At 42.6% G+C, this 21,789-nt stretch overlaps 2 protein-coding genes across 4 annotated transcripts; both read left to right on the top strand.

Annotated features, from left to right (window-relative positions):
* The first annotated feature begins 503 nt into the window (after positions 1-503).
* Positions 504-9,633, top strand: LOC123153327 (uncharacterized). The gene is made up of 5 exons (XM_044572503.1): positions 504-515; positions 5,762-6,175; positions 7,427-7,644; positions 8,233-8,503; positions 9,268-9,633. The coding sequence occupies exons 1-4, from the start codon at positions 504-506 to the stop codon at positions 8,486-8,488; spliced, it is 900 nt and encodes a 299-aa protein (XP_044428438.1). The 3' UTR covers positions 8,489-8,503; positions 9,268-9,633.
* Positions 9,634-11,137: 1,504 nt separating this feature from the next.
* Positions 11,138-14,345, top strand: LOC123154398 (uncharacterized). Of its 3 annotated transcripts, XR_006476829.1 has the most exons (4): positions 11,141-11,486; positions 11,669-11,806; positions 13,029-13,175; positions 13,757-14,345. XR_006476829.1 is itself a non-coding variant. In XM_044573149.1 (3 exons), exons 1-3 carry the CDS (start codon positions 11,237-11,239, stop codon positions 13,073-13,075), a joined length of 435 nt encoding a protein of 144 aa, XP_044429084.1. In that variant the 5' UTR covers positions 11,142-11,236; the 3' UTR covers positions 13,076-14,345. The 3 variants fall into 3 exon arrangements, 1 of the variants encoding a protein (XP_044429084.1); XR_006476830.1 differs by having other exon boundaries at positions 11,138-11,494; positions 13,029-14,345; XM_044573149.1 differs by having other exon boundaries at positions 11,142-11,486; positions 13,029-14,345.
* The last annotated feature ends 7,444 nt before the right edge of the window (positions 14,346-21,789 follow it).

The following is a 21,789-nucleotide window of genomic DNA, read 5'->3' as shown; positions in this document are numbered from 1 at the left end:
TCTCTTCCTCCTCTCAGGCCGCTCCACAAGCTGATACTGAAAAAATGCAATGACAAGGAAGAAAGGCAGAACAATGAGACACACAAGCTTCACCAAAATTCCACTAATGCCTACATACGCAGTACATTTCAGAAGTCCAACTATGTCTACATAGGCAGTACAACCATGTATGACCAGAAAGTAAAGATGCTTTCAAACTGTTGGAAATTTACAAAAGTAGAAGTTCTACCATGTACACCAAGGCGGTAATCAAACATGTATTTCAGAAGTCAACTATGTCTACATAGGCAGTACAACCATGTATGACCACAAGTTAACATGCTTTCAAAAAATGTTGGAAATTTAAAAAGCAGAAGTTCAACCATGTACACCAAGGTACTAATCAAACATGTATACCAACAAGTTAAGCTAATCTCTTCATGTATATATCCAGAAGTCCAACTATGTACATAAAGGCAGTAATACCATAAAAGCAAAGCAGATCGGCTAATTTATTCGTCTATATGGAGCAGAAGGTCAGCTATGTACGCCAAGGCAGTGCTAAAAACACAAAAACTACAACAATAGCGACAAATGCTCTAAAAACGATAAACATGAAACATTCATACCTGATTAGCCGCATCATCATCATCGTTGTCGTCCTCGTCATCAGCATTGAAATCAGCATCATCCTTGCCCTCTGGATTAACACGAGAACGCTTCTTCTGACCATTGTTGACCTTTGCAGGTGCAACCTTGCGCTTGACGCCGCATTTCTTCCCATTACCAGATGCACCAGCACCAAGCGGAGAAGGTGTAGGCGCGGCAGTGGCAAGCACACGAGGACTACGGCGTGGCGTACCACCGAGGCCTAGCCCTTCATCTTCAGCAAGTTCTTCAGGTCTTGAAACACGTGGGCTCCTCCGAGGAGTAACTCCACCAACTACATTCTTCCTCGCAGTGGTCTTCTTGATTTTCTTCTTAACATGGACAACCGTGCCATCACTGGCACACGGCACGTCTTCCCCAACCGTGAGCTGAGCTCATAAACAGATCCAGGAACATCAGAACCTTTCTCAAGGCGGGCCGCCCTCTTCTTGTCAAAATCTTCTTGCTTCTTCCTCTTACGTTGGTCCTCCACAAGAAGCTGAAGAGGCACATCCTCAGGTTGCGTGACAGGTTCAGTGCCATCAACAGACTGCGACTGCGTCTCTGACATCTGAAGAGAGCACAAAGGATCCGGGACAGAATCATAACCTTTGACTGACGGAGCCCCCTCCTCAGCAGCAGCAGGGGTTTCTGATAAACCCAACTCAGATAAAACATCGTTGATGGTGTTCACAACTTCCTCCTCTGTGGACACATTTACAAAGAACACAAAAAATCAAAGCAAAAAATAAAAAAAAGTCAGGAACAAAAACAAAAACAACCGACATGAACAAGCTAAAAAACATGGCTCAAGAATTTAAAATGAAAAGAAAAGGGGTTTCATATACTAGGTGAAGCAAGAGCTGCAGAAGCAAGATCCTCGAGGCTTGAAAAATTCTCAAGGCTCGAAGCAACCTCAGCAATCACAGTCAAAGGGATTATGGGTGATTTAGCTGCATCAGATATTGGAGCATCAGTATTAACTTCTGAAGCTCCATCTTGATCGCAGGCATTTTTCAGAACTATTCAACTCATCACCAACTAAAAAAATGCAAGTAAAAGGCAACTGAGTTCTAATACGCAATCCTACACCAATGGGACTTCTACTCTTACAACAATGTCCAATACCCAGTTCAACAATACCTAACAAAGCAGTAAACACAACAAACAAACTAAAATTTACATACTAAATATAAAAATAATCTACACCAGAGGGGCTACTACATATAACATGAATGTCTAGAAGTTCAATAATATATAACAAAGCAGTAAAACAAAATGTGCATAACAGAAGTTCAACAAAATTTCATTATAAACAAACAATAATTAAAACCAGAAGTTCAACTATGTGAACCAAGCAAGTAGCACATAAAAAAGATGTAGCATGACCACAAATAGTATTTCACAGGCAAATTTAAATATCAATACCATGGAAATGATAACAAAAAAACAAAGATATACACTATAAATATGAAACATTTGGGTCCAACAACACTTGGTGACATAGTTCACCAGCAATTCAACAAATAAAAATTAAGCAACACTTCACTAACTAAAACTAAGGGTAAAATGCAAACACATGACCATTGTTAGAAGTTCGCACTTTTAAGAAAGGGCAGTCCAACAAGACAACTAAGTGAAGATATGGGCAGACATATATAAGAAAAAATGCTCTTTAAAATACAAGATCCAACCACAATAAAATACATGGAGAAGGTTTTGAAGCCATGACAACACACCACCTTGTTGAATGGATCTCCAAACCCTAGAACAACCTACTAAAAATAGGGGATAGATTGCATATAGTTAGCAGGTAGAAAAATCATACAACAAATACAAAAAACAACTAAATGAAACCCTAGGATGAAACAACTAGAACATATCAACAACTATGAAAGCATGAACAGTAGCACATATAGGCAAGCACAAACAAAAAAAGAATCCAAAAACTAACTAGCATGTGACAGACACAATCTAGACTTCGAAATCGGTAATACTAAGACAATTAGATACATCAGATTCAGAATCAACCATCACACCACACCCTATCTTACATGCATCTGAATGCTGAAATCACCAAAGGGGAAATGAAATCAACTCAACTTTGAAGGGAGAAATAGCACACACAAGCATCTCATAGACAAATCTGACCACGGGGGAATGGAATCCACCCACCACACGCACAAGAACCCTACCTAATCTCCCAGCAAACCATCAGAAGAAGGGGATAGGACGCGGACGCGAGAGCACACAGGAGACGGACTCGACAGATCTGGCGAAACTAAAAGCAAGCATTAGGGGGGAGCATTTGTACCTCTCGAAACAACCCCCGCACGCACGAATCCGCGGTGGCTCTTCCACTCCCCACGACGCCACGCGCACCTTGCAACCGCGCAGGCAGCTACCGCCCTCGCTTCAGAGAAGAAGAGAGCGGGCTGGGCGAGGGAGAGTGGGGTGTGGGGGAGAAATAGGAGTGGGGGCATGCACCGGTTACTCCAGCACGAGGGCAGGGGACAGGGGCAGAGAAATCAGGGGGAGTTCGAGGCGACGAAGGCAGCGGAGCGAAGGAGAGAGGGGAGAGAGCGAGCGACAGGGGGAGAGGGGTTTTCTGACAGGTGGCGGCGAGCGAGATGCTCAGTTAATGCCTCTCTGTCGTGGGAATTGCAGCGCGGGTGAACTTACAGTTTTACCCCCCAACAGCTAAAATAGTAAATACATGTATAGATAAATGAATGCACCATTTGAATGCATCTATTATAAATGAGATAAGATCACACAACAGCACTACTGATATCCTTAAAAACCAAAAATTGATGGCAAATACACTACCAAGGGAAGAAAAATACATACACAAAATATGCACCTAAAAAACAAGAGAAAGAAGTTCAAAAAATAAAGAACATAAGTTCAAGTACTCTAATAAAATAAGTAAAGGCATATGAATAAATAAACCATAAGAAACAAAAAGAAGAAGTTCAAGTACAAAAACAGATGAAGTTCATATCTAACTAAAACACACACCCTAAACCCTAAAAACCCTAAGATAGATAGTGGGGTCACGGATGTGACGGACTCACCTCCGCATGCGACGACGCGGCACGTCACGTCGTCGCCTGCTCCGACTCGTTCCTGTCTCGGCCTCGCAGGGGGGGAGGAGGGAGGGACCCCCCTCCCCCTTGCTCGGCCTTGTGCTACCGCATTGCTGCGCGCTAGGTTTTGATAGGACGCAATGCGGTTATTCTGTTTCCACCCCCACCACACGCACCCCAGAGCCACACCCCTAAGATAGATAGTGGGGTCACGGATGTGACGGACTCGCCTCCGCATGAGACGACGCGGCACGCCGTGTCGTCACCTGCTCCGGCTCGTTCCTGTCTCGGCCTCGCAGGGGGAGGGGAGGGGGTCCCGACCCCCCTCCCCCTCCCCCTGCTCGGCCTCGCGCTACCGCATTTGTTAATACACGCAATGCCGATTTCAATCTCTACAAATATTTAAATCCAAAAATAACAAACAAAATTATAAATAAGAAGTACAAGTAGTGAAGATATAGAAGTTCGACGTTTTGTAAAACCTCAAATTAACATGTTAAAAACGATTGTCACACAGAAGTTCAGGATAGTTATTCAGTGAAGACCAACAACTATTATAAGTACAAAAACATACTAGAAAAAAATAAAAAAATACGCATATCCGTCAGCCAATTCCATGGCTGCTCATGGGACTAAGTCAAAAAAAAAATCCAAACCAATGCAAAGAATGAAAAAAACATAAAAAAGAAAGAAATACAGAGGACTTGCTGCATTACTTTGCAAAGAAGGAAAAAGCTGGAGTTCACGCATGAACAACATAGAAGTCCAGCTTCTAAAATGACTCTTAGATGATCTGGAAAAAAGTGCATGTATACTTGGGCTAATCCTATGATTGCTCACGAGGTAAATGTATAAAAAGAACATCTGAAGAATTAAAATCACAAAGAAAACCAAACAAAGAAAATATAGAGCACCATGCACCTTCGCCTTGCAAATGTGGAATGCAATCTGGAAAACCAAAAGTTCAACCATTAATAAAAACAATGCCAGAATGAAAAATGACAGAAAAAAGGAAATAAATACAAAGGACTTGCTGCATTACCTTGCAACAAAACAAAAGAAGAAGTTCAGGTATGACAACGCAGAAGTCCAGCACAGAAACCCGGCTAGACCCACAGGATCGACCTGATCCTCCCCCGATCCCGAGCTGCCCCAGCCCCGACAGGATCCAACGAAGCAAAAGCAGAAGTTCAGGTATGACAAAGAAAAGTCCAGCTTGTACAACGACCATTAGATGATCTAAAGATAATGAACAAACGAATTCATCCGAAGCATAAAATCATCTGCACAAGATTACAACACGCCCGCCCCCCCCCCTTTGGAAATGATCTGGCAACTCCCTTTTGACAACTGAAATGACTAGAGGGCAAATTTCAAAACCGCAAAAATAACCTGTCCAAAGACCCGCGGGAGTGCCAACATCAAATCTCTAGAAATCAAACCGTAAGGACCCTCCCGATTAAAATTTATGGCTTAGTAAGCCTTGAATTTCACTAAAGTATGCAAATCAGCCAGCAAACTTTAAGGAAAAACGAGAAATCAACAGAAGCGCAGGCTGCATCTCGGGTGGATGAAGAACACGGGCAATTTCAAATTTGTTTGAAATAACAAGAATTTGTGCTCCAATCTTGTACCAAAATCTAATCCCCATCATGCCAGAGCTTCGACCACATCCACAACATGCATTAAACTTGTAACAGACACAAGTTCATCACGACCCTGAGAGCAAATCCGCCAATGTGCTAGATTCCGAATCAAAACAAGCATTTAGATTCTAAAAAACGTGTCCACATTACACTTACATTATAAACAACACGAATGATCAGAAAAACTCGCGGTAGAAGGCACAGTTGCGAAGATAGCACGAAGGTCGGGTTTGTACAAAGAGAAGTTCAGGCGCGTTACTCAGACAGTTCAGATTGTGATCAGAATATTATTGTAATCTCGTCGTCAAAAGAAGAACGACACAGCCCAGCCCAACTCCCCGAGCACATCGTCCCCTACCCGACTACCTTCCATCGCCGCCGCCCCCGCCTTCTACATAGCTCCCGCCGGAACCTCGCCCCTCACCTTCTCCGCGACTCCCGTCGGTGCCTCGCCCCCACCTTCTCCGCGGCTCCCACCGGCACCTCGCCCCCACCTTCTCCTCGGCTCCCGCCAGCACCTCACCCCCACTTCCTCCCCGGCTCCCGCCGTCGCCTCGCCCCCACCTCCTCGGCGGCTCCCGCCGGCACCTCGCCCCCCACTCGACGGCGGCCTCCCTTCCGCCAACCGGCCACCTCCCGCTTCCAGTCAGTTTGGCATCGTCCCTCTGCCTCCTTCTGGCTGCCCTCGACGACGCTCCTAGTGGTCACTCCGCTTCGTCCATAGTGGGAGGTCCATCAACGCTGCGTCCAGCGGTCCAACCCCGCCACCCGAGGCCGTTCACCGTGCAGTGCCCCTTTCCAAGCCATCATGAGGTACACCCTGCTCAACATTTCTCCTCTCCAGCTTCGACTGTAAAGCTCTCCATGCCTCCGTTTGAACTGCCATTTTATTTTGAATTGAACTACGAGTCCTCTTGATTCAGGGAAGAAAGGCATAACCTCTCTCTCGTAGGCCGTCATAGATGGATCGGCGAGATTTGTCCGGCTCAGTGTCAGTGATGATAAACAAGTCATTAGGCGAGCACATTCGTTGGATACTGAATTAGATGTGGGGTTCTAGGACCTGCATAGGTTGTTACTGAATACTAGTACTCGTGAGTTACAACATATGGTGGCTGGATTAGATCAACGCAGCAGCATGAAGAGATCAGATTGCCACTTACACCGATCGCCATCAGTTCTGTGACTCTAGCAACGAAGCAGCAATATGATTGCTAGGACTATGCTCTCTCTCTCTCCTGAGCTCCTCCATGCGCGTCCGCCTCCTGAGCTCCGCCATGCGCGGCTGGGCCTGTTCCGCCGTCTGAGCGACCACCGTGTCTGCCTCCCAAGTTCCGCTATCAGGTCACAGCCTCTTCCGCTGTCAGGTCGCTGTCTCTTCCTTCTGCAGGTCACCGCGCTCCTGCTGCTGCAGGCCGTGCCTCATCCCCACATTCCCGCGTGGTCGCCAACAAGGTATCCTCCTATGACGGTGGTCGCCGCCCTAGAACTCTCTCTGGTTCATTTTGATCTACTTTTGCATATTTGTTCTTCATCTCATGAATTTTGTTATGTAGCAGATCTCTGAATTTTGCACCAATTGTTGATCCTGAAGCATCCATGCTCGAGTTCTGATTTTTGTGTGTTAGGTGTGTGTACAGTGTGTTGGGCGTGTGTTCTATTTTATGTCGTAAGCTAAAAAACGACTACAATAGTTGTGACATGAAAAAGGTTCATGTATACCTACCGAGGTGGTTCAAAAATTAAAACTTGGAAAGTAAAAAAACAACAACATAGGAAATCAGTTATGTTGATGTTCTGCGACAGTTTTGATTCAGAGAAGCCAAAAAAGGTTTCTTTATGTTGCAAATTTTAATATATCGAAATAGTTCAAACACTAAGTTTTGGACCACCGAGTTCATGTTTTAAAAGTTTGTGTAAATTCCCGTCGAGTAGGTGTGCGTATTGAGCGGGTACTGAACTTGTGCCGCTGCTGTTTTTCGACTGGCCAGGAAGCACATCATTATAGAAGGCAGAATCCGTAACCTATATAATTCATGATTGTTCTGACTTGCTTCTCTATAGCGATCAAATCCCGGCACACCTGGTAGTTCAAACATACACCGGCTGGCAGGTGACCAACTGCCCCACCTCTACAAGCTCGTCGGGGATGACTTGGCAGTAGCTGGGATTCCCTACAACAGCCAAATTCCGGCACTCCCGGCCACCGCTCGTGATCCCTGCTGGCACCGTCAGTCCACAGGAGTAGGGGTGGCGTGCCCGTCAACAAACAAGAACAGAAGGTATGTGCTTGGAAACTTAAAATTCTGTACACATTTGGGAAACAAAAGTTGTAGCTTCTTTCAATTTTCAAACCGAAAAAGATACCCAGTTCAACTTGTTCTAGCAAACCATATGTGAGACCTTGGCAGCATGTCTACACACATATGTGGTGCAGAAAAAAGTCCGACGTAGTCAAACTCCTATCCCTAATTGATTAGATAGTTTGCTGTCGACATCCTCATGTAAGTACGCCTCCTCTTCTAATCCTCACACTGCTTACTTAGTACTACTTCTGATCATGCCTTGTACAAAAGAAAATATACGCTAGGTGTAAAAGTTTACTATGAATTTTATGATCAGTTCATAAACAATCAAAGAAAAAAATCCATGTGTGTTATTGAAACCGTTTGATTTATCGGTTTATGTTATGTGACAATTGATGCATGGGATGTTGTGGCAGTTCAACAAAAAAAGGTTTACAAAACAGTTTGGACTCTGAGAGCTAAAATGTTCAAAGGAAAAAATCAGTGTTATACATACCCAGGACTAGAACTCTTAGATGATTACATTAGATGATTTAATTAATTACCTATGTTTTCCAACCTCAGGTGCAACCTCGCCAGTACCATGTTGGCGGTTCCTTTGTTTTGTCTTGTTGCTGCTCCAAGCTGCAACACCTCATGCTGTCATCATCTCTACAGGGCCACCGCTCCTCCAACCTGTCCTCTGTCGCAGCCCCACCACTCATTGCCGATGCACTCCAACCCGAGCACCTCCATGATGGAGGTCGTCTCGCAGCCCAGTGACGAGCTAACTCATCTTCCTTGTGCGTCCTTCGCCCATTGTGTGCCCTGCTGCCCTTGACCTCCTTCCTCACAGGCATGCTAACCCAACTTTTATTTTGATTTACAGTTAAACTTGTGTGTTCTTTTCAGTGCATTATACTTTAAAATGTGCAGAATCCTAAGGCAAAATGATACATTTTAGTTTGCTTTGCCGCAAGGACATTGCTGAAACTTAACTTCTGTCTAAAACTATGACCAACCATTTTAAAAACGGATGTTACTTTACTTTGCATGGATCCTGAATCACATTTCACTAAAAATGTAATAGTGAAATTACACCGAATAACTAAATTAAATTGCAGTGCCAAAAACACCAACAGTCCAAGCAGGGTCAGTGATGTGATGAAATATTATTATGTAAACTTCCCTCTCCTGCTGCATATAAACAAATTAAAAGTTTCCAAGTGGTCGTAATCACTGCTTACATGATGTTGGAAGGCAGGAAAGAAAAACCGCTCTTAGACTTGACCTATAGTTCACTATGCAAAAGAAATATATGTGTCCACAGGGGTCTCAGTACAGTTTCTTCGTTCAATTCAATTTCTATTTTTTGTTCAATTGAGTTTTGAATTTTAGTTCATTTTAATTCTTATTTTTAGTGCAGTCCATTTTCTTGTCTTGTGTTTCCTTATGTGGTTTTCCCCTTCAATTACAGAGAAAAGTGTAACTACGTATATTACAACGTTTCAGCTACAAAAGATACATCAGTTCAATGAGAAAAGAACATCAGCTCGAAAAATATAAAAAGGAGGTTGTGAGCCCAAATAACTGATTTTTTTGTTGTGTTCAATTTTTCAGCTGAAAAAATAGAAGAATTTCTCTCATCCTTCTTCTGAGGAAGATTGGGATGGGAGTCTACGGGGCAGGCAAAGTGTGTTGTTGCTTCTACAATTTCAAACATGAATTTGAGAAAAGTTATTCCTCGGATAAGTTTGAAAAATGTCATTTTGTGAAGTTGAGCTATTGAGCCATGAACTACTAAATGGTGGACTTGCATTTTGTTTCTTCAGTACATACATGAGTTGAATGTATAATTCATGGAACATATGTCAAATCTTCCAAGTAGTAACACATATTTATTTTCTTCCAAGTAGCAAATATTTCCGTGGATCAGGACAACTTCTGTACGACCTTTTGTTCACAAATCTTGCAGTATTGTTTCTACATGAATCTTTTTAATACTTTTTAAAGCAAGTGTGGTCCATTTGTAAAAGCAATCATTTTAGTACTTTTTAAAGCAAGCGTTATTTGTGAGAGCTAAACAGATTTCCTATTCAAGTGGAAGCTCCCAATATATGATGGATGTGGGAGTTACTTTTATATTCATTGTTCAGTGCTTCTCTTTGTGTAATATTTTATGTTTTTAAGTGCTTGTTGAAAATTTATGTTCCTAGTAGTTCATGTATTATTGCGTGAGGAGTTCATGTGTTACTGCCAGTAAGTAAACTATTAATGACTCTCTCAAGTAATGAAAAAAATGGGCAGTAAACTGTTGAAAAAATATCATTCAGTTCAATTAGGGGACGATAATATAGTAACCGTTAAAAAGTTACAAGCAAAACTCTAACAAAAAAACATAGTAAAGTTGAGTCTGTGAAAGCACACGTTCAGCACAAACCCGTATGGAGATCAGTTCGAGTATTATGTTTCAGAAACAGAAAAAATAGCACAACCGGTAACACCGTATTGAAAACTACTCTATGAAAAATACCTTAGTACAAACACAAACATAGATCAGTACGAGTACTTTATTTTTTAGACAGGAAAAAACAATATGATGGGTTTCACCTTATTCAAAATTACTCTTAAACGGTTGCGAAGTAGAAAAATGTTCAACATGACTAAGTTTCGCATTTTCGATAGCTATCCAACGGTATATTATTTGCCCCATTTCGATAAACTTATTAGAAAAATCGCCTTCGAAATCAAATTTGATCGTATTTGAATTCGAGTTTAAACCGTTAGAAATTAGAAAAACATTTCTATATGAAAAATTTGCGCATTTTCCATAGCTTTCCAACTCCGTATCATTTGCGTCAATCTGGAAAAACGTTTGAATTATTTTGCAAAAGTACGTTTCACCTAGAATTTGACTGTTTTCCAAATTACTTTTAAATCATATAGAATTTGAAAAAACATTAGATATATGGAAGAAGCAGATTTTCATCAGCTTTCCAACGCCATCTTATTTGCTCAATTCCGACAAACTGTTTGACCATTAAGTGTAAAATATGATTCGCGTTTTCGGTTTGAAAAAAACGGTTTTTTTTTCAAAACTGTTCTTAAACCATAATTTTTTTGCAAAAAAAATTATATGATTGTAATGTAGATGTCAAGAGCTTTCCAACGATATATTACACGCCTCGTTTCGATAAAAAAATTGCAAAAAAATTGAACTAAAGAAGTCGATTTTCAACGGAAAATGAAAGCATCAGTTTAACCGCTCGAATTCATCAGTTCAAGTAGGGTAACAAAATAATATTCGTGAAACAGAATAGCCGAGATGTGTGTGTCTATATATATATATATATATATATATATAATCTATTAAGAACCCAGGGTGAAGAAAAAATAATTCTTCACCCCGATCCATCCAGCGAGCCAGACTCCCTCGGTCCCACCCGGGCCAGAGACCACCGCCAGTCCGCTACCCACCCCACCGAAAGCTACAAACCGTTTCATGGTAGCCCACGAGGCCACGACCCGGTGTCCCCACTCCCCAGTTCCTCAACAGCTCGTGAGTGTTGAGCGGCAGTTTTGACGGTGAATGGCGAGCGGCACCTGGCTTGGTGGTCGGCGGCATGATGCTCAGCGGGTTAGATCGGCGAGAATGGATTCAGACGCGAAGCATTTTGAGCAGGCGTGTGGCCTCGATGTCGGGGCAGCGCAGCAGGTGGTGGTCGCGGCGGCGCTGCAAGTGGTGGTCGCGACCGCACTGCTAGCGGTGGTCACGGCGGCGTTGGTTCGACCACGGTCGCCACGGACTGCAGAAGGACGAGCATCCCGCGCCGCCACCGGTATTTAAGTTCGTGCTCCTCCCTTGCACATGACACAGCGAGCACGCTGCCCTTCTTGTCCTTGCATGCGGCTGCTAGCTCTTCCTCTTACACCATGTCACCTTTTTCTGCTAGCCCCTTTCCTCCTGCTATATAGCATCTTTATTGATCTGATGATTGCCTCCAAAAATTTCACTGCTTAGGTGTCCTCCGTAATTCCCTTTGGATCTCATTCTGTGCTGCCTCATTTCTTGCCCACGAGGTGTTTGTTTTAATGCCTGAATGGGAACTGCTACTGACAATGTGCTCAAAGAAGACTCTTAACAGTGATATATTGATAGGTATGCCATGATTGATTATCTTGTTGTTTGTTTCATCTTTGTACAATTACTGATTTTGGAATCTTATGTTGCATATATATCTGCCATATAGTTTATGATGTCCAATAAGGTTAGCTCTGCATTAGGATGCTTATTACCTCACTAGTCCAGCCAAAGCTAAGCATGTCTGCGTATGAAAAGATCCATCTAGCATCAGTCTCCTTCTCAATGTTCAGTTTACATCCTTAATTTCACGATAATGCTTCTTGTAGTAACCTTGGAGGTGATTTTTTTTTGGAAAGCCATGATGGATGTTGGGAGTCGTTGCCGAGAGTATGCAGGCATTTATTTCTTTAAATCTACAAAAGCTAACAAACATAAAACAGAAGCTACCAAAGAAAATTCAGTTTAAAGAAAGATGCATCAGTCCACCTTGGTCTTTTATGCTGAGTTCATCAGTCAACTCCTTTATTCTTCCATGTTGCTCGCTTGACACTGTCTTCAAATCTGTAAGCTTATTTATTTTTATTCTGCAAGCTTTCTCTGATTAAACAATATCTCAACATGTTTCTCCAAATTGCGTACTTCCATTCTTGCACCTCCCAGCTCAACAGAAAATTGTTTTGCATAAGATTCAGCTTCCCTTTTCTGAGATGCAATCTCTGATCCGATTGTGCTAATTTGCACATCTTTTTCCTGAAGTTCCTGCTGCAACTAAAGAACAATCTCCTTAGTTCATTTGTGTTGCCTTCTTTTACTATGCCAAGTAGTTTTTACAGACGCACCTAATTGCTCAACTACTGATTTTACATATGGTCATATGAAAATAAATGGTTCTACCTAGCAGAATTGCTCGAGTTATCAGGAGACATTCCAGTCATTCCTTCAATCTCAGAACCATACCGAAGATCATTGCAATCAGTGGGATTCATGATGCTATGTTTCCTATTTTTTTCCTTGGGCTCATTCTGTGACTATTTTTCTATTTGATGGATGTTACTTGCTGTGTGTCGTCGTTCCTTGGTTATTAGATGTGTTTTGCTGCATGAGGAGTTTTGCATCCTGGGTTGCACTTGTTATGTTCTGTTCCGGAGTTCCTGTAAGAGCTGGTACCCAGCAAACTATCGCTTTTGTTAAAGTAGGGATCGAACCTTTTGTCCAAAAAGGTTATCTACATTTTACATTATATGCTTACTTGTGGTTGTATTCTTGTATTTAACACTCTGTAACTGCATTTTCTTAGGAACACTCCATTTTTTCCATTGGTGGGTGGTCATCGATTCGCAGTAGGCCAACTAGTCATGCAACATCGCTAGTGGTCCTCAGTGTCAGGTTTCGTTGACCGTTGGCTTGCTTATTCATGTGCTTTGCATCTCCTCCCTGCAAGATGGTCAGTAACCAGGTCTTCGCCGATAGAGCTCTCCAGTGTCGCCCCCTCCCCATAAATTTGTAGGAGTATATGTCTATTTATCCGCCCAATATGGTTATATTTATTAAAGAAGTTTAGTTATCTGCCCATAAGTCTGAATCTTTATTGACTTGTGGCTTCTTTGCTATGGTTGATTTTTTGTTATTACTAGCACGTTCTAATATGGACTGTCGCCTTGTGTCCCCTTGATAACTGATTGAAACTCCCATCTAAAAATTAGCATGTACGGTATTATTTGTTATGTTCCTTCAAAAAAAAAAATGTTCAGTACAAATTTCATCATGGATGTAAATTATCTTGTCAAGCTTTGAAGCTCATAATCTTAGAGATTTATGTTTACCTCTTTAGGAGGAGATATCACAAGTTTAAGGTTCCATTTGTTCTTTGACAATTTTCTCATTTTGACCATATTACATAATTCTACTAGTTTCTGTTCACTTTGGTTCACTACTTCATTCAGATTCACATATTACAGTCTGTAGAACCTTTATTTTTCAGTCCCTTTTTAATGTGATGTTCTAATCCAAATTAATGTTCTGCAGACAAAGGCTAATCAGTACAGTGATAAAGTTCTCTCCTATATCTTGTTCCATGATTTGAATTAATGCAAGCCTTTACCTGATTCATTGGAGAAATTCAGGCCATTAAAATTACATAGCTGCTCATATGTTAAAAACCCAAAATGCTCTCTCTTGTGCCTGGTCGTTGTAATGTACTCCCTCCGTAAACAAATATAAGAGCGTTTAGATCACTACTTTAGTAATCTAAATGCTCTTATATTAGTTTACAGAGGGAGTACTTGTGTATGTCTGCTTGGACGCTTATTTTTACTATCAAATGGATGTATATTAGCAATGAGAACGGCGTCAGTCTTATGTGTTATACCTTTACAACAGCACATCATGCATTCCCCCATTTTGTGATATGAAGTTCAGACCAAAAACTTGTCAGGATTGACTTTAATCTCATCCAAAAATTCGTTCCACATAGCCATAAATGTTCCTGTTAGTTATCAGTGAATTTTTTGGATTATTCCTATACGGCTTTACAGATAATAGCTTTTTCACCTTTATGTTCATGTTTTGAGTTCAAAATTATAATTAACTACAAATACCCGTGAAAATTCCAGTAATTCACAAACGTGTCTAGTACTGGTCATGCAAATTTTGTGATTATTTGGGCAATATGTTTTTGAGATAAGGTTTTGTTTCAGCTGGATGTTCAAATTGAGAGTTCAAAATTAAAAATGTGCTGAAGAAATAAAAAGGATTCCAGCAATTAATAAACGTTCTGGCCAGCAAACAGGTATAATACGAAATAATGTCAGAACAATGATTTTAGAGGTAATGACGTTCCAATATCTTTTGGACTACTAGAGTCATAATGAATAGCAGAACATATATTTCACATTTAAAAATACCTACAATTTTTTAATGCAGCCTTGTCATATTAAAAATTCAGATTGCCTCCTAATGCTGATTTTCTTCTCTCTTTTTTTACTCATCTAAACACGGTGAACATGCAGCCTTATCCAAAGAAATCATGCAATAACTTTATGGCGCAATCTCTCTTGTCCTCCTGGGCTTTTTTAGCGTTTCGGATGGATTCTCTAGGCAGTAATCTTACTTCGCATGCAAACAATCTTACCTCACCTCCCATGGTCCCTTCGTGACCTTGTCCCGTGGTGGCACAGGACGAAGAACGTAATCTTACCACACAAGCAGTTTTCCTTATGGTTTGATGCACGCTGGTTCATGGCTAGGGTGAGGAATAACAATTCCTCATCCAGGGTGACGAATAGCGCGACCATATATATATATATATGTGTGTGTGTGTGTGTGTTCTGTCCTCTACAACATTCACTTATAGCTATGTCTTTAAGTTGCTATTTTCTGCACTAAGTGAATGTGATTGGACCCCAACCCCATCTGCGCATATCTCTCCTACTCTCTCCAAATCTTCATATTCATTCTGATGCCACGTGTCGATTGTCTTCACTGTGTCCTTGTCAGTCGAAGATTAAGAGACAAACTTTTAAACACATCTAATATCCTATCCTTTATGCCGGAATCCGGAGAAGGCGGAACGACCGCCTGTCATACCAAGTGTATGTGGGGTCGTGGCACAATTTTTAAACCGTTTTCATGCGTGCCATGCGTTGCCCAGATGTGTAACACTAGGGGTAGCTGAGTAATTTCACCGCACCAACTCCCTCCTTATAAATACTCAGTCGCCGCAGTCATCATTTCCTTACTCTCCTCGCCGTCTCACACAAAACCCTAGCGCTGTCGCTAGCTCTTGTCGTCGCCTGAGACGAAGCGCTTCACTGTCGCGACTTCTCCGACGTTGTCTTCACGCCAGTCGCGGGCTTCTTCATCCCGTCGCCACCGTAGCTGTCTTCCGTCGCCAAGTTAGGGCGCGAGAGATCGAACTACTCGGCCTCTGTCTCACCATGTCTAGCAGTTCGTCATCCGTTCTTGAGCAGTAAATAAAGCTTACTTTTTACCGTTTATTCGATCCGATGAACTTTTGAAATCTTTAGAAAGTTGTTTTACTACTTCCAAATCTAGATCTTTCCTTCTCTGCATCTCATTGTTTGCAAGTACTTTTGCTTATGCTTCACAACTAGTTTGATTCCTCACTTGTACCTATTTGTGGATTCGTACAAATCTAGAACCAACTTATCTTTATAAGTGAGTGTCTTTGCACTATGAAGTCAATGTATTCAAACTGAATTTATCTTCGAAATCCTCCGAGAATGCATATGACCCCTCCTACTTCACTCGCATCTCTAATGCTGTCACACGTACATGTCCGTAGGCGAGTCTCTTGGTTCTCATAGTCTACATTCATTTGCAGAATTCTTACAACATCACATTGCATCTCCTAAAGCCAGTTCTTGTCTGACCAGCAAAGCGAAGCTATCACTTTTGTGAAGCCAATGGCAAGTGGCAAATCTGCAAAGGACGGTGGCAGACAGCGTCGCGATAATACTGCAAAGGACCTACCTCTAGATCTTTACAATTTATACAAGCTTGATCCTGAAGAAAGCTATGGGGAGCAAAAATCTCACGTTCAATGGATTCACAGATACTGGGCAGAGCAGTGGTTTCTGTACCATTTTGTGACTCCTGAATATGCTGACAAGAATGTCGTGAGGCCACCTTGGGCTGACATTTTGTATCGCAAGCTTCACCCTAAGACCAAAGCTGAAGCCATACAGAGAGGCTTCTTTCCTTGCATGGTCAGAGGGCCAATGCCTTAGAATGTCGACACATCCAGTCTTCTATGGTGTCGTGAAGATGATGTGTTTGAAGCCAACTCTCAGTTTGCTAAAGCTTCAGCTATCCAGAACAAAAAGGACTTTGGGATTGACTTCAACCCAGGCCCAGCTGCGCCAAGGCATGATGGCAGTCGTGAGGTTGAACCAAATCTCATTAGACCATTTGACGACTTTGCCTCATTTCTGGCACACTGTGCTGCGTAGAGAGCCAACGTTGAAGATGTTGCTGAGGAAGGGGAACAGACTACAGCCCAGAGCCCTCGAAGCCCACCAAGAAGGCAAAGGCTTCAAAGCCTGCTACTGCACCAAAAGCTTCAATGGTGAAGCCACTAAAAATTGCACCTCTTGAATCTAGTGTGCATTCTGAAGACTTATCCCGCACATCTGCGAAGAAAAAGAAAATCTTAGGGCAAGGCCTTACTCCTGCTAGCATCATGTGCAATGAAGAGGATGCGATAGATCTATAAAGTGATGAAGATCTTGCAGATGATGCCCTTGAGCTGCTGATCAAGAGCAAGCAGGAGGCCAAAATCTTCAAGGATTTGCCTCTGTTTGATGCTGATATTTTGAACAACTTCATCGATGAATGGTTTGAAGACACTTCTCTTACCATCGATGATCTGCAGCTGCCCATTGGCATCAGTGTGACGTTCCAAGGCTGCATTGCCAAAGAGCTCACCATTGCTCAAAAGGTCATTGAGCAGAAAAATAAGATTGACCATGAGAAGGCTGTCTTCAAGAAGCACAAGGCCAAGCTCAGTGTTAGTGATGTTCAAAACTTCAAGTTGATGATGGCTGACCTGAAGGTTGAGTTCCTCAAGCGTCATGATGAAGCCAAAGGCTCCCGAGAGCGCCTCAAATACTATGCTGAAAAATGTGTTCAGGCTCACAATGAAGCCTTGAAGAGAAAGGTACTTGGGCGTCTAGGCATTGACTCCAAGTTGGCTGCCAAGAAGAAGAAACCTACTGAAGCCGAAGCCGAGGCTCTAAGGCAAGAATGGCCAAGCATTATCTTACCTGCTAACATGACTGGCTCGAAGCCAAAAGTTATATCAGCGGCTTCCGAAAGGAAGAAGACCAAGCTAGCAGAGGCTAAAGCCAAGAAGCGCAAGCATCAAGAAGCTTCTGATACCGCTCCATCTCAGAAGAAGCAGAAGACAAAGTTTTCAAAGGCTACAAGAAGGACCCAAGCACCAATAGCTTCATCTGCTCCTCAAGAGCCGCTGCTTGTCGAGCCCATCTCAGTTGCTCTACGTGCCTCCTTCAACCGCAATCATAGACTTGTTGTGCATAAGCCTAATCCCTTAGAGGCCCATGACACTGAAGATATCCCATCTGCTGACACCATCGCAACTGAAGACATTCATCGTGAAGACAATGTTGATAGAGAAGATGATGAAGTCCTTCCTCAAGTCCCCCTACTGACACAGAAACCGGTATCATCGCCTGCTCCCACGAGTCGTGAACAAATCAGTATTGGCGGTCCCACGACACCAATCACACAAGATGATTTCCGGGATGAGCAACACCCAAACTCCCCACTACATGAAGTCATACCGCACACTCCCCCTACTCATGTCACCACCCTAGTACTTGAAATACCCCAGGCAACACGAGAAGACATGGAGAAGACTACTCCATCACCGCAAGTGTCGCCCTCATTCCGAAGGCTTCGCAAAGGCCCAAGGCCATCGGTCTCCATGTCTAGCATTCCTGAAGAGGATGTGCATACCACAAGCTCAGTAGCATGTCAAGTGTTTCCTGAAGCCCTCCCCTCAGAGTCTGCTCAAGAGTGTGAAGCCAAAGAGGTTGAAGACATTTCGGCTACATCAGCCGATGAAGTTGAAGAAGAACAAGAAGTTATTCCCCCTGCTGCACCAGTTGTGATTCCGGAAGTGATTGTGCCTGACCCCCCAGTGACTGAAGATTCTATTGCTACTGCTGCTGCCACAAATACTGAAGCCAATGACGTTGTCATGACCGAAGCCAATGCGCAGCCTAAATCCACTCTTCAGATTGAAGCCAATGTCGCCACCGTAGATGTTCAACCATCCACCTCAGATGTTGCTGCTGCTCCACCAGTTCCACACACCATGGCAAGGGCCTTCAATCATGAATGTGAGCTGATTAGCGTCAGGTGGCCAATACTTACTCCTCCTGAAGCCTCTGGACCCCAATATGATTATGACATTTCGCAAAGGTCTCAGACAGATAAGCCTATGCCAAGAATGCCAAGGCTTTCAAGCACAATCAGCACTCAGAGCTCATTCAGCGTCTTGAGCTTCAGAGAGCACAACACCTTTTTTGATAAGGCCAAAAACCCCTACAAGAAGCCCAAGATTTCTTCTGACAGATTTTGGAGTCGTCTTCAGCGAAGCTATTACTCATGCATCTTATACAACCAGGACCCGATTTTCCTACACAAGCGCCTCTGTTGTGATGCCATGGCTGGACTGCCATGCCTAGAAGAAGCCCATGCCTGCTTCAGAGATGTTGGCTTGCTCCCTTTTGTCATCGACAAGGAGCACTAGAATGAAGAGCTTCTGCTCCAATTTTATGCCACTCTGCACATAACAGGCTACAACAGGGATCCGCAGACATGGGTCCTTGAGTGGATGACAGGAGATGTTCACCATGAAGCCAAAGCTCGGGATTTCTTTGAGCTTACTTCCCTGCCCACTCCTGGTGATCTTTATGAGCCAGGTTGTCAGCTGTATGAGAAGGAACTTGAAAGCATCTTCCAGAAGCCAAAACTAAACATGAGATGAATGGTGAGCATGATGAAGCTGTTGCCTGCAGATGTTGAGTACAGAACGCACTTCTTCGTCAATGACATCGAGTATTTGCCTCGGACCATCTACCACATTGTGCGGCATACTCTGTGGCCAATCAAAGGGCACTCTCCTCATGCAAAGATTGAAAGCACAATGAAGACATTGGTCTTCTACATTCTCAATGGCATCCGCTTCAACACTCATGACTTCTTCATCAGGCAGTTGCCAGCTTCAGACATTGATCTATTTGGCCAAAAATTCTATGCACAATGGATAATGCGGCTAATTAAGCATCGCTCTTCAATCAACTATCAATCTTCAATGTGCAATCATGTTGTCTTCTTGCCTAAAGTCGATATGTCTCATGAAGCCATCTATCCAGAACCTGCCAAGGAACCCCTTCGTGAAGACTATGCTGCCTTCTAGAGCTTCTCGGCACCACTTGAAGCCATTCATGTGCCCAATCCCACTACTGCTGCTGCTGGTTCTCTTGTCGGTTAGCTCAGGTTGCCACATCGTGCCAACACGGATGCAATTGCTAGCATAGTACCTCAAAGGACTCAGAAGTGTGCTCGTGTCCTAAATGACAAAGAACTTCTAGCTTCTCTCCATCAGAAGCAGGATAGGCATCATGACTGGATGAAGCATCAGAAGCAGAGTCTTCTTATGGATGTCAATCGCATTCACAACCTTTCCACCAAGAATTCATTTGTAGCCCAAGAAGTCTGTCAGCAAGCCTGGAAGAGCCTCACTCTGCTCTATTCTGAAGATGAACTCACTGCAGATGGATTCACTGAAAGATTCAAGTTTGACTCTAGGCCTCTGCAATCAGCAAGTTGCCGTCCTACTCCATCAATTGAATATTCCAACTACTCTTCATCAGCTCCAACTGTCATTACATGAGTGATTGCTGAGGAGGACGACGCCACTTCACCAGCTATGGCTTCACTGCATCAAGATGTTGCATCAGGCCCAACTGCACCGCCCAACTCCACCGTCGACCCGCCTGCCCCAACATCTTCACCAACACCTCTGAGGAATGCTTAGACACCCTATGTCTTCATTCCATTTTGGCCATTCATGGCAAAAGCGGGAGAAGCATATGGGTTGATAGTCTTCAAAGTGGGTCTATATGGGTTGGGTGCCATATTTTGTTAAGTCTGGCAACTCTCATTCGTGAACCGTAGCTTTTTGAGTTGTAACACTTAAGTCCAGATGGGACGTCTGCTACATTTTCTGCTGCTTTTTATCTACGTGATTGAAATTTTATCTTATGCACATGAAGTCATTCTCCAGATGCCCATTTTCCATTGTGCATGTCATTATCTTCGATACATTTTTGTATGCACGATGAATTGTCTTCATGAACTGAAGGAGATCTCCACAAAGCAAAACCTGCAATGTGCATTTGCATTCAAAGGCAAACTACTTATATGCACAACTTCAGGGGGATCCCTTTCAACTTCATGAAGCCAATGACCACGTACTTTAATTTTCACAGGTTTTATCCTCATTGAAAACTTCAACCAATTTTTCATCAATCACTAAAAAGGGGGAGATTGTAAGTGCATCCAGTGCCACCCCTAGTTGGTTTTGGAGTATTGACGACAAACGTGGTTGAGGGACTAATGTGTTTGTAAGATTCACAAGAGAACACATGTAGAAGTCCCTATTGATTCGGTTTACCCGTCGGAGATGACCCCTAAAAATGTTTGAAGACATTCAAGACAATGGTGGTCCGTGAAGACATTCACGTCAAAGACAATGGAGTGTGAAGACATAGTTTGTTCAGTTTCATTTTCTTCTTTCTTGAGTCATAGGAACCACCGAACTGTCAAGTGGGGTCCAAGTAAACAAAGTCAAAAAACGAGCGTGATGCTCAACCCAAATCCTATGTCTTCAAGTGAAGACAACGAGAGAAAATCTCATCCAGAGTTGGATGAGTCAGCTTTGCTTGAAGCCCAAGTAAAGCTGCCACGCGTGTTTGAAATCCGACGGTTGGACACGTGTACGTTCCTTAGTGACACAGTGTGACGCCCGGATAATTAAGCTATAGTAATTCCCTGCTAATGATGCCATGTCATCATGATTACTGTTGTTAAACTCGCGTTGGTTCGAATTTTGTACAAATTCAAATTTTAAATTGAAGTCAAAAATAAAAGTTTTCAAACATAAAACCGAAAATGTTCAAAGTGTGGCAAATAATCTCTGGTTACTTGTCATGTTGGAACCAACCTCTTTTGTATTCCTAGGTGCCCTGGAAATTTATTTACTGGTTCAACATCATTTAAAATTGGCCTTTCCAATTTCTAAAAATGGTTAGACAACTTCTTTTGGCCTCAAACTTTTTGTGACTCCTAGAAATAATGTGCTTGTTTTATGTGACAAGTCTCATATCTAATAAAACCCATTTAGTTTTAAATTTTAATAAAAAAATAATAGCTGAAATTGAAACCAAAAATAGTTAAAATAGAAATAGAAAACAAAAGGAAGAAGAAAACAAAAGCCCCCTCCCAGT

Source organism: Triticum aestivum, chromosome 7A, assembly GCF_018294505.1.
Source record: "Triticum aestivum cultivar Chinese Spring chromosome 7A, IWGSC CS RefSeq v2.1, whole genome shotgun sequence".
Taxonomy (NCBI): domain Eukaryota; kingdom Viridiplantae; phylum Streptophyta; class Magnoliopsida; order Poales; family Poaceae; genus Triticum; species Triticum aestivum.
Note: the sequence above shows the minus strand (reverse complement) of the source record. Positions and strands in the feature narration are given on the sequence as shown.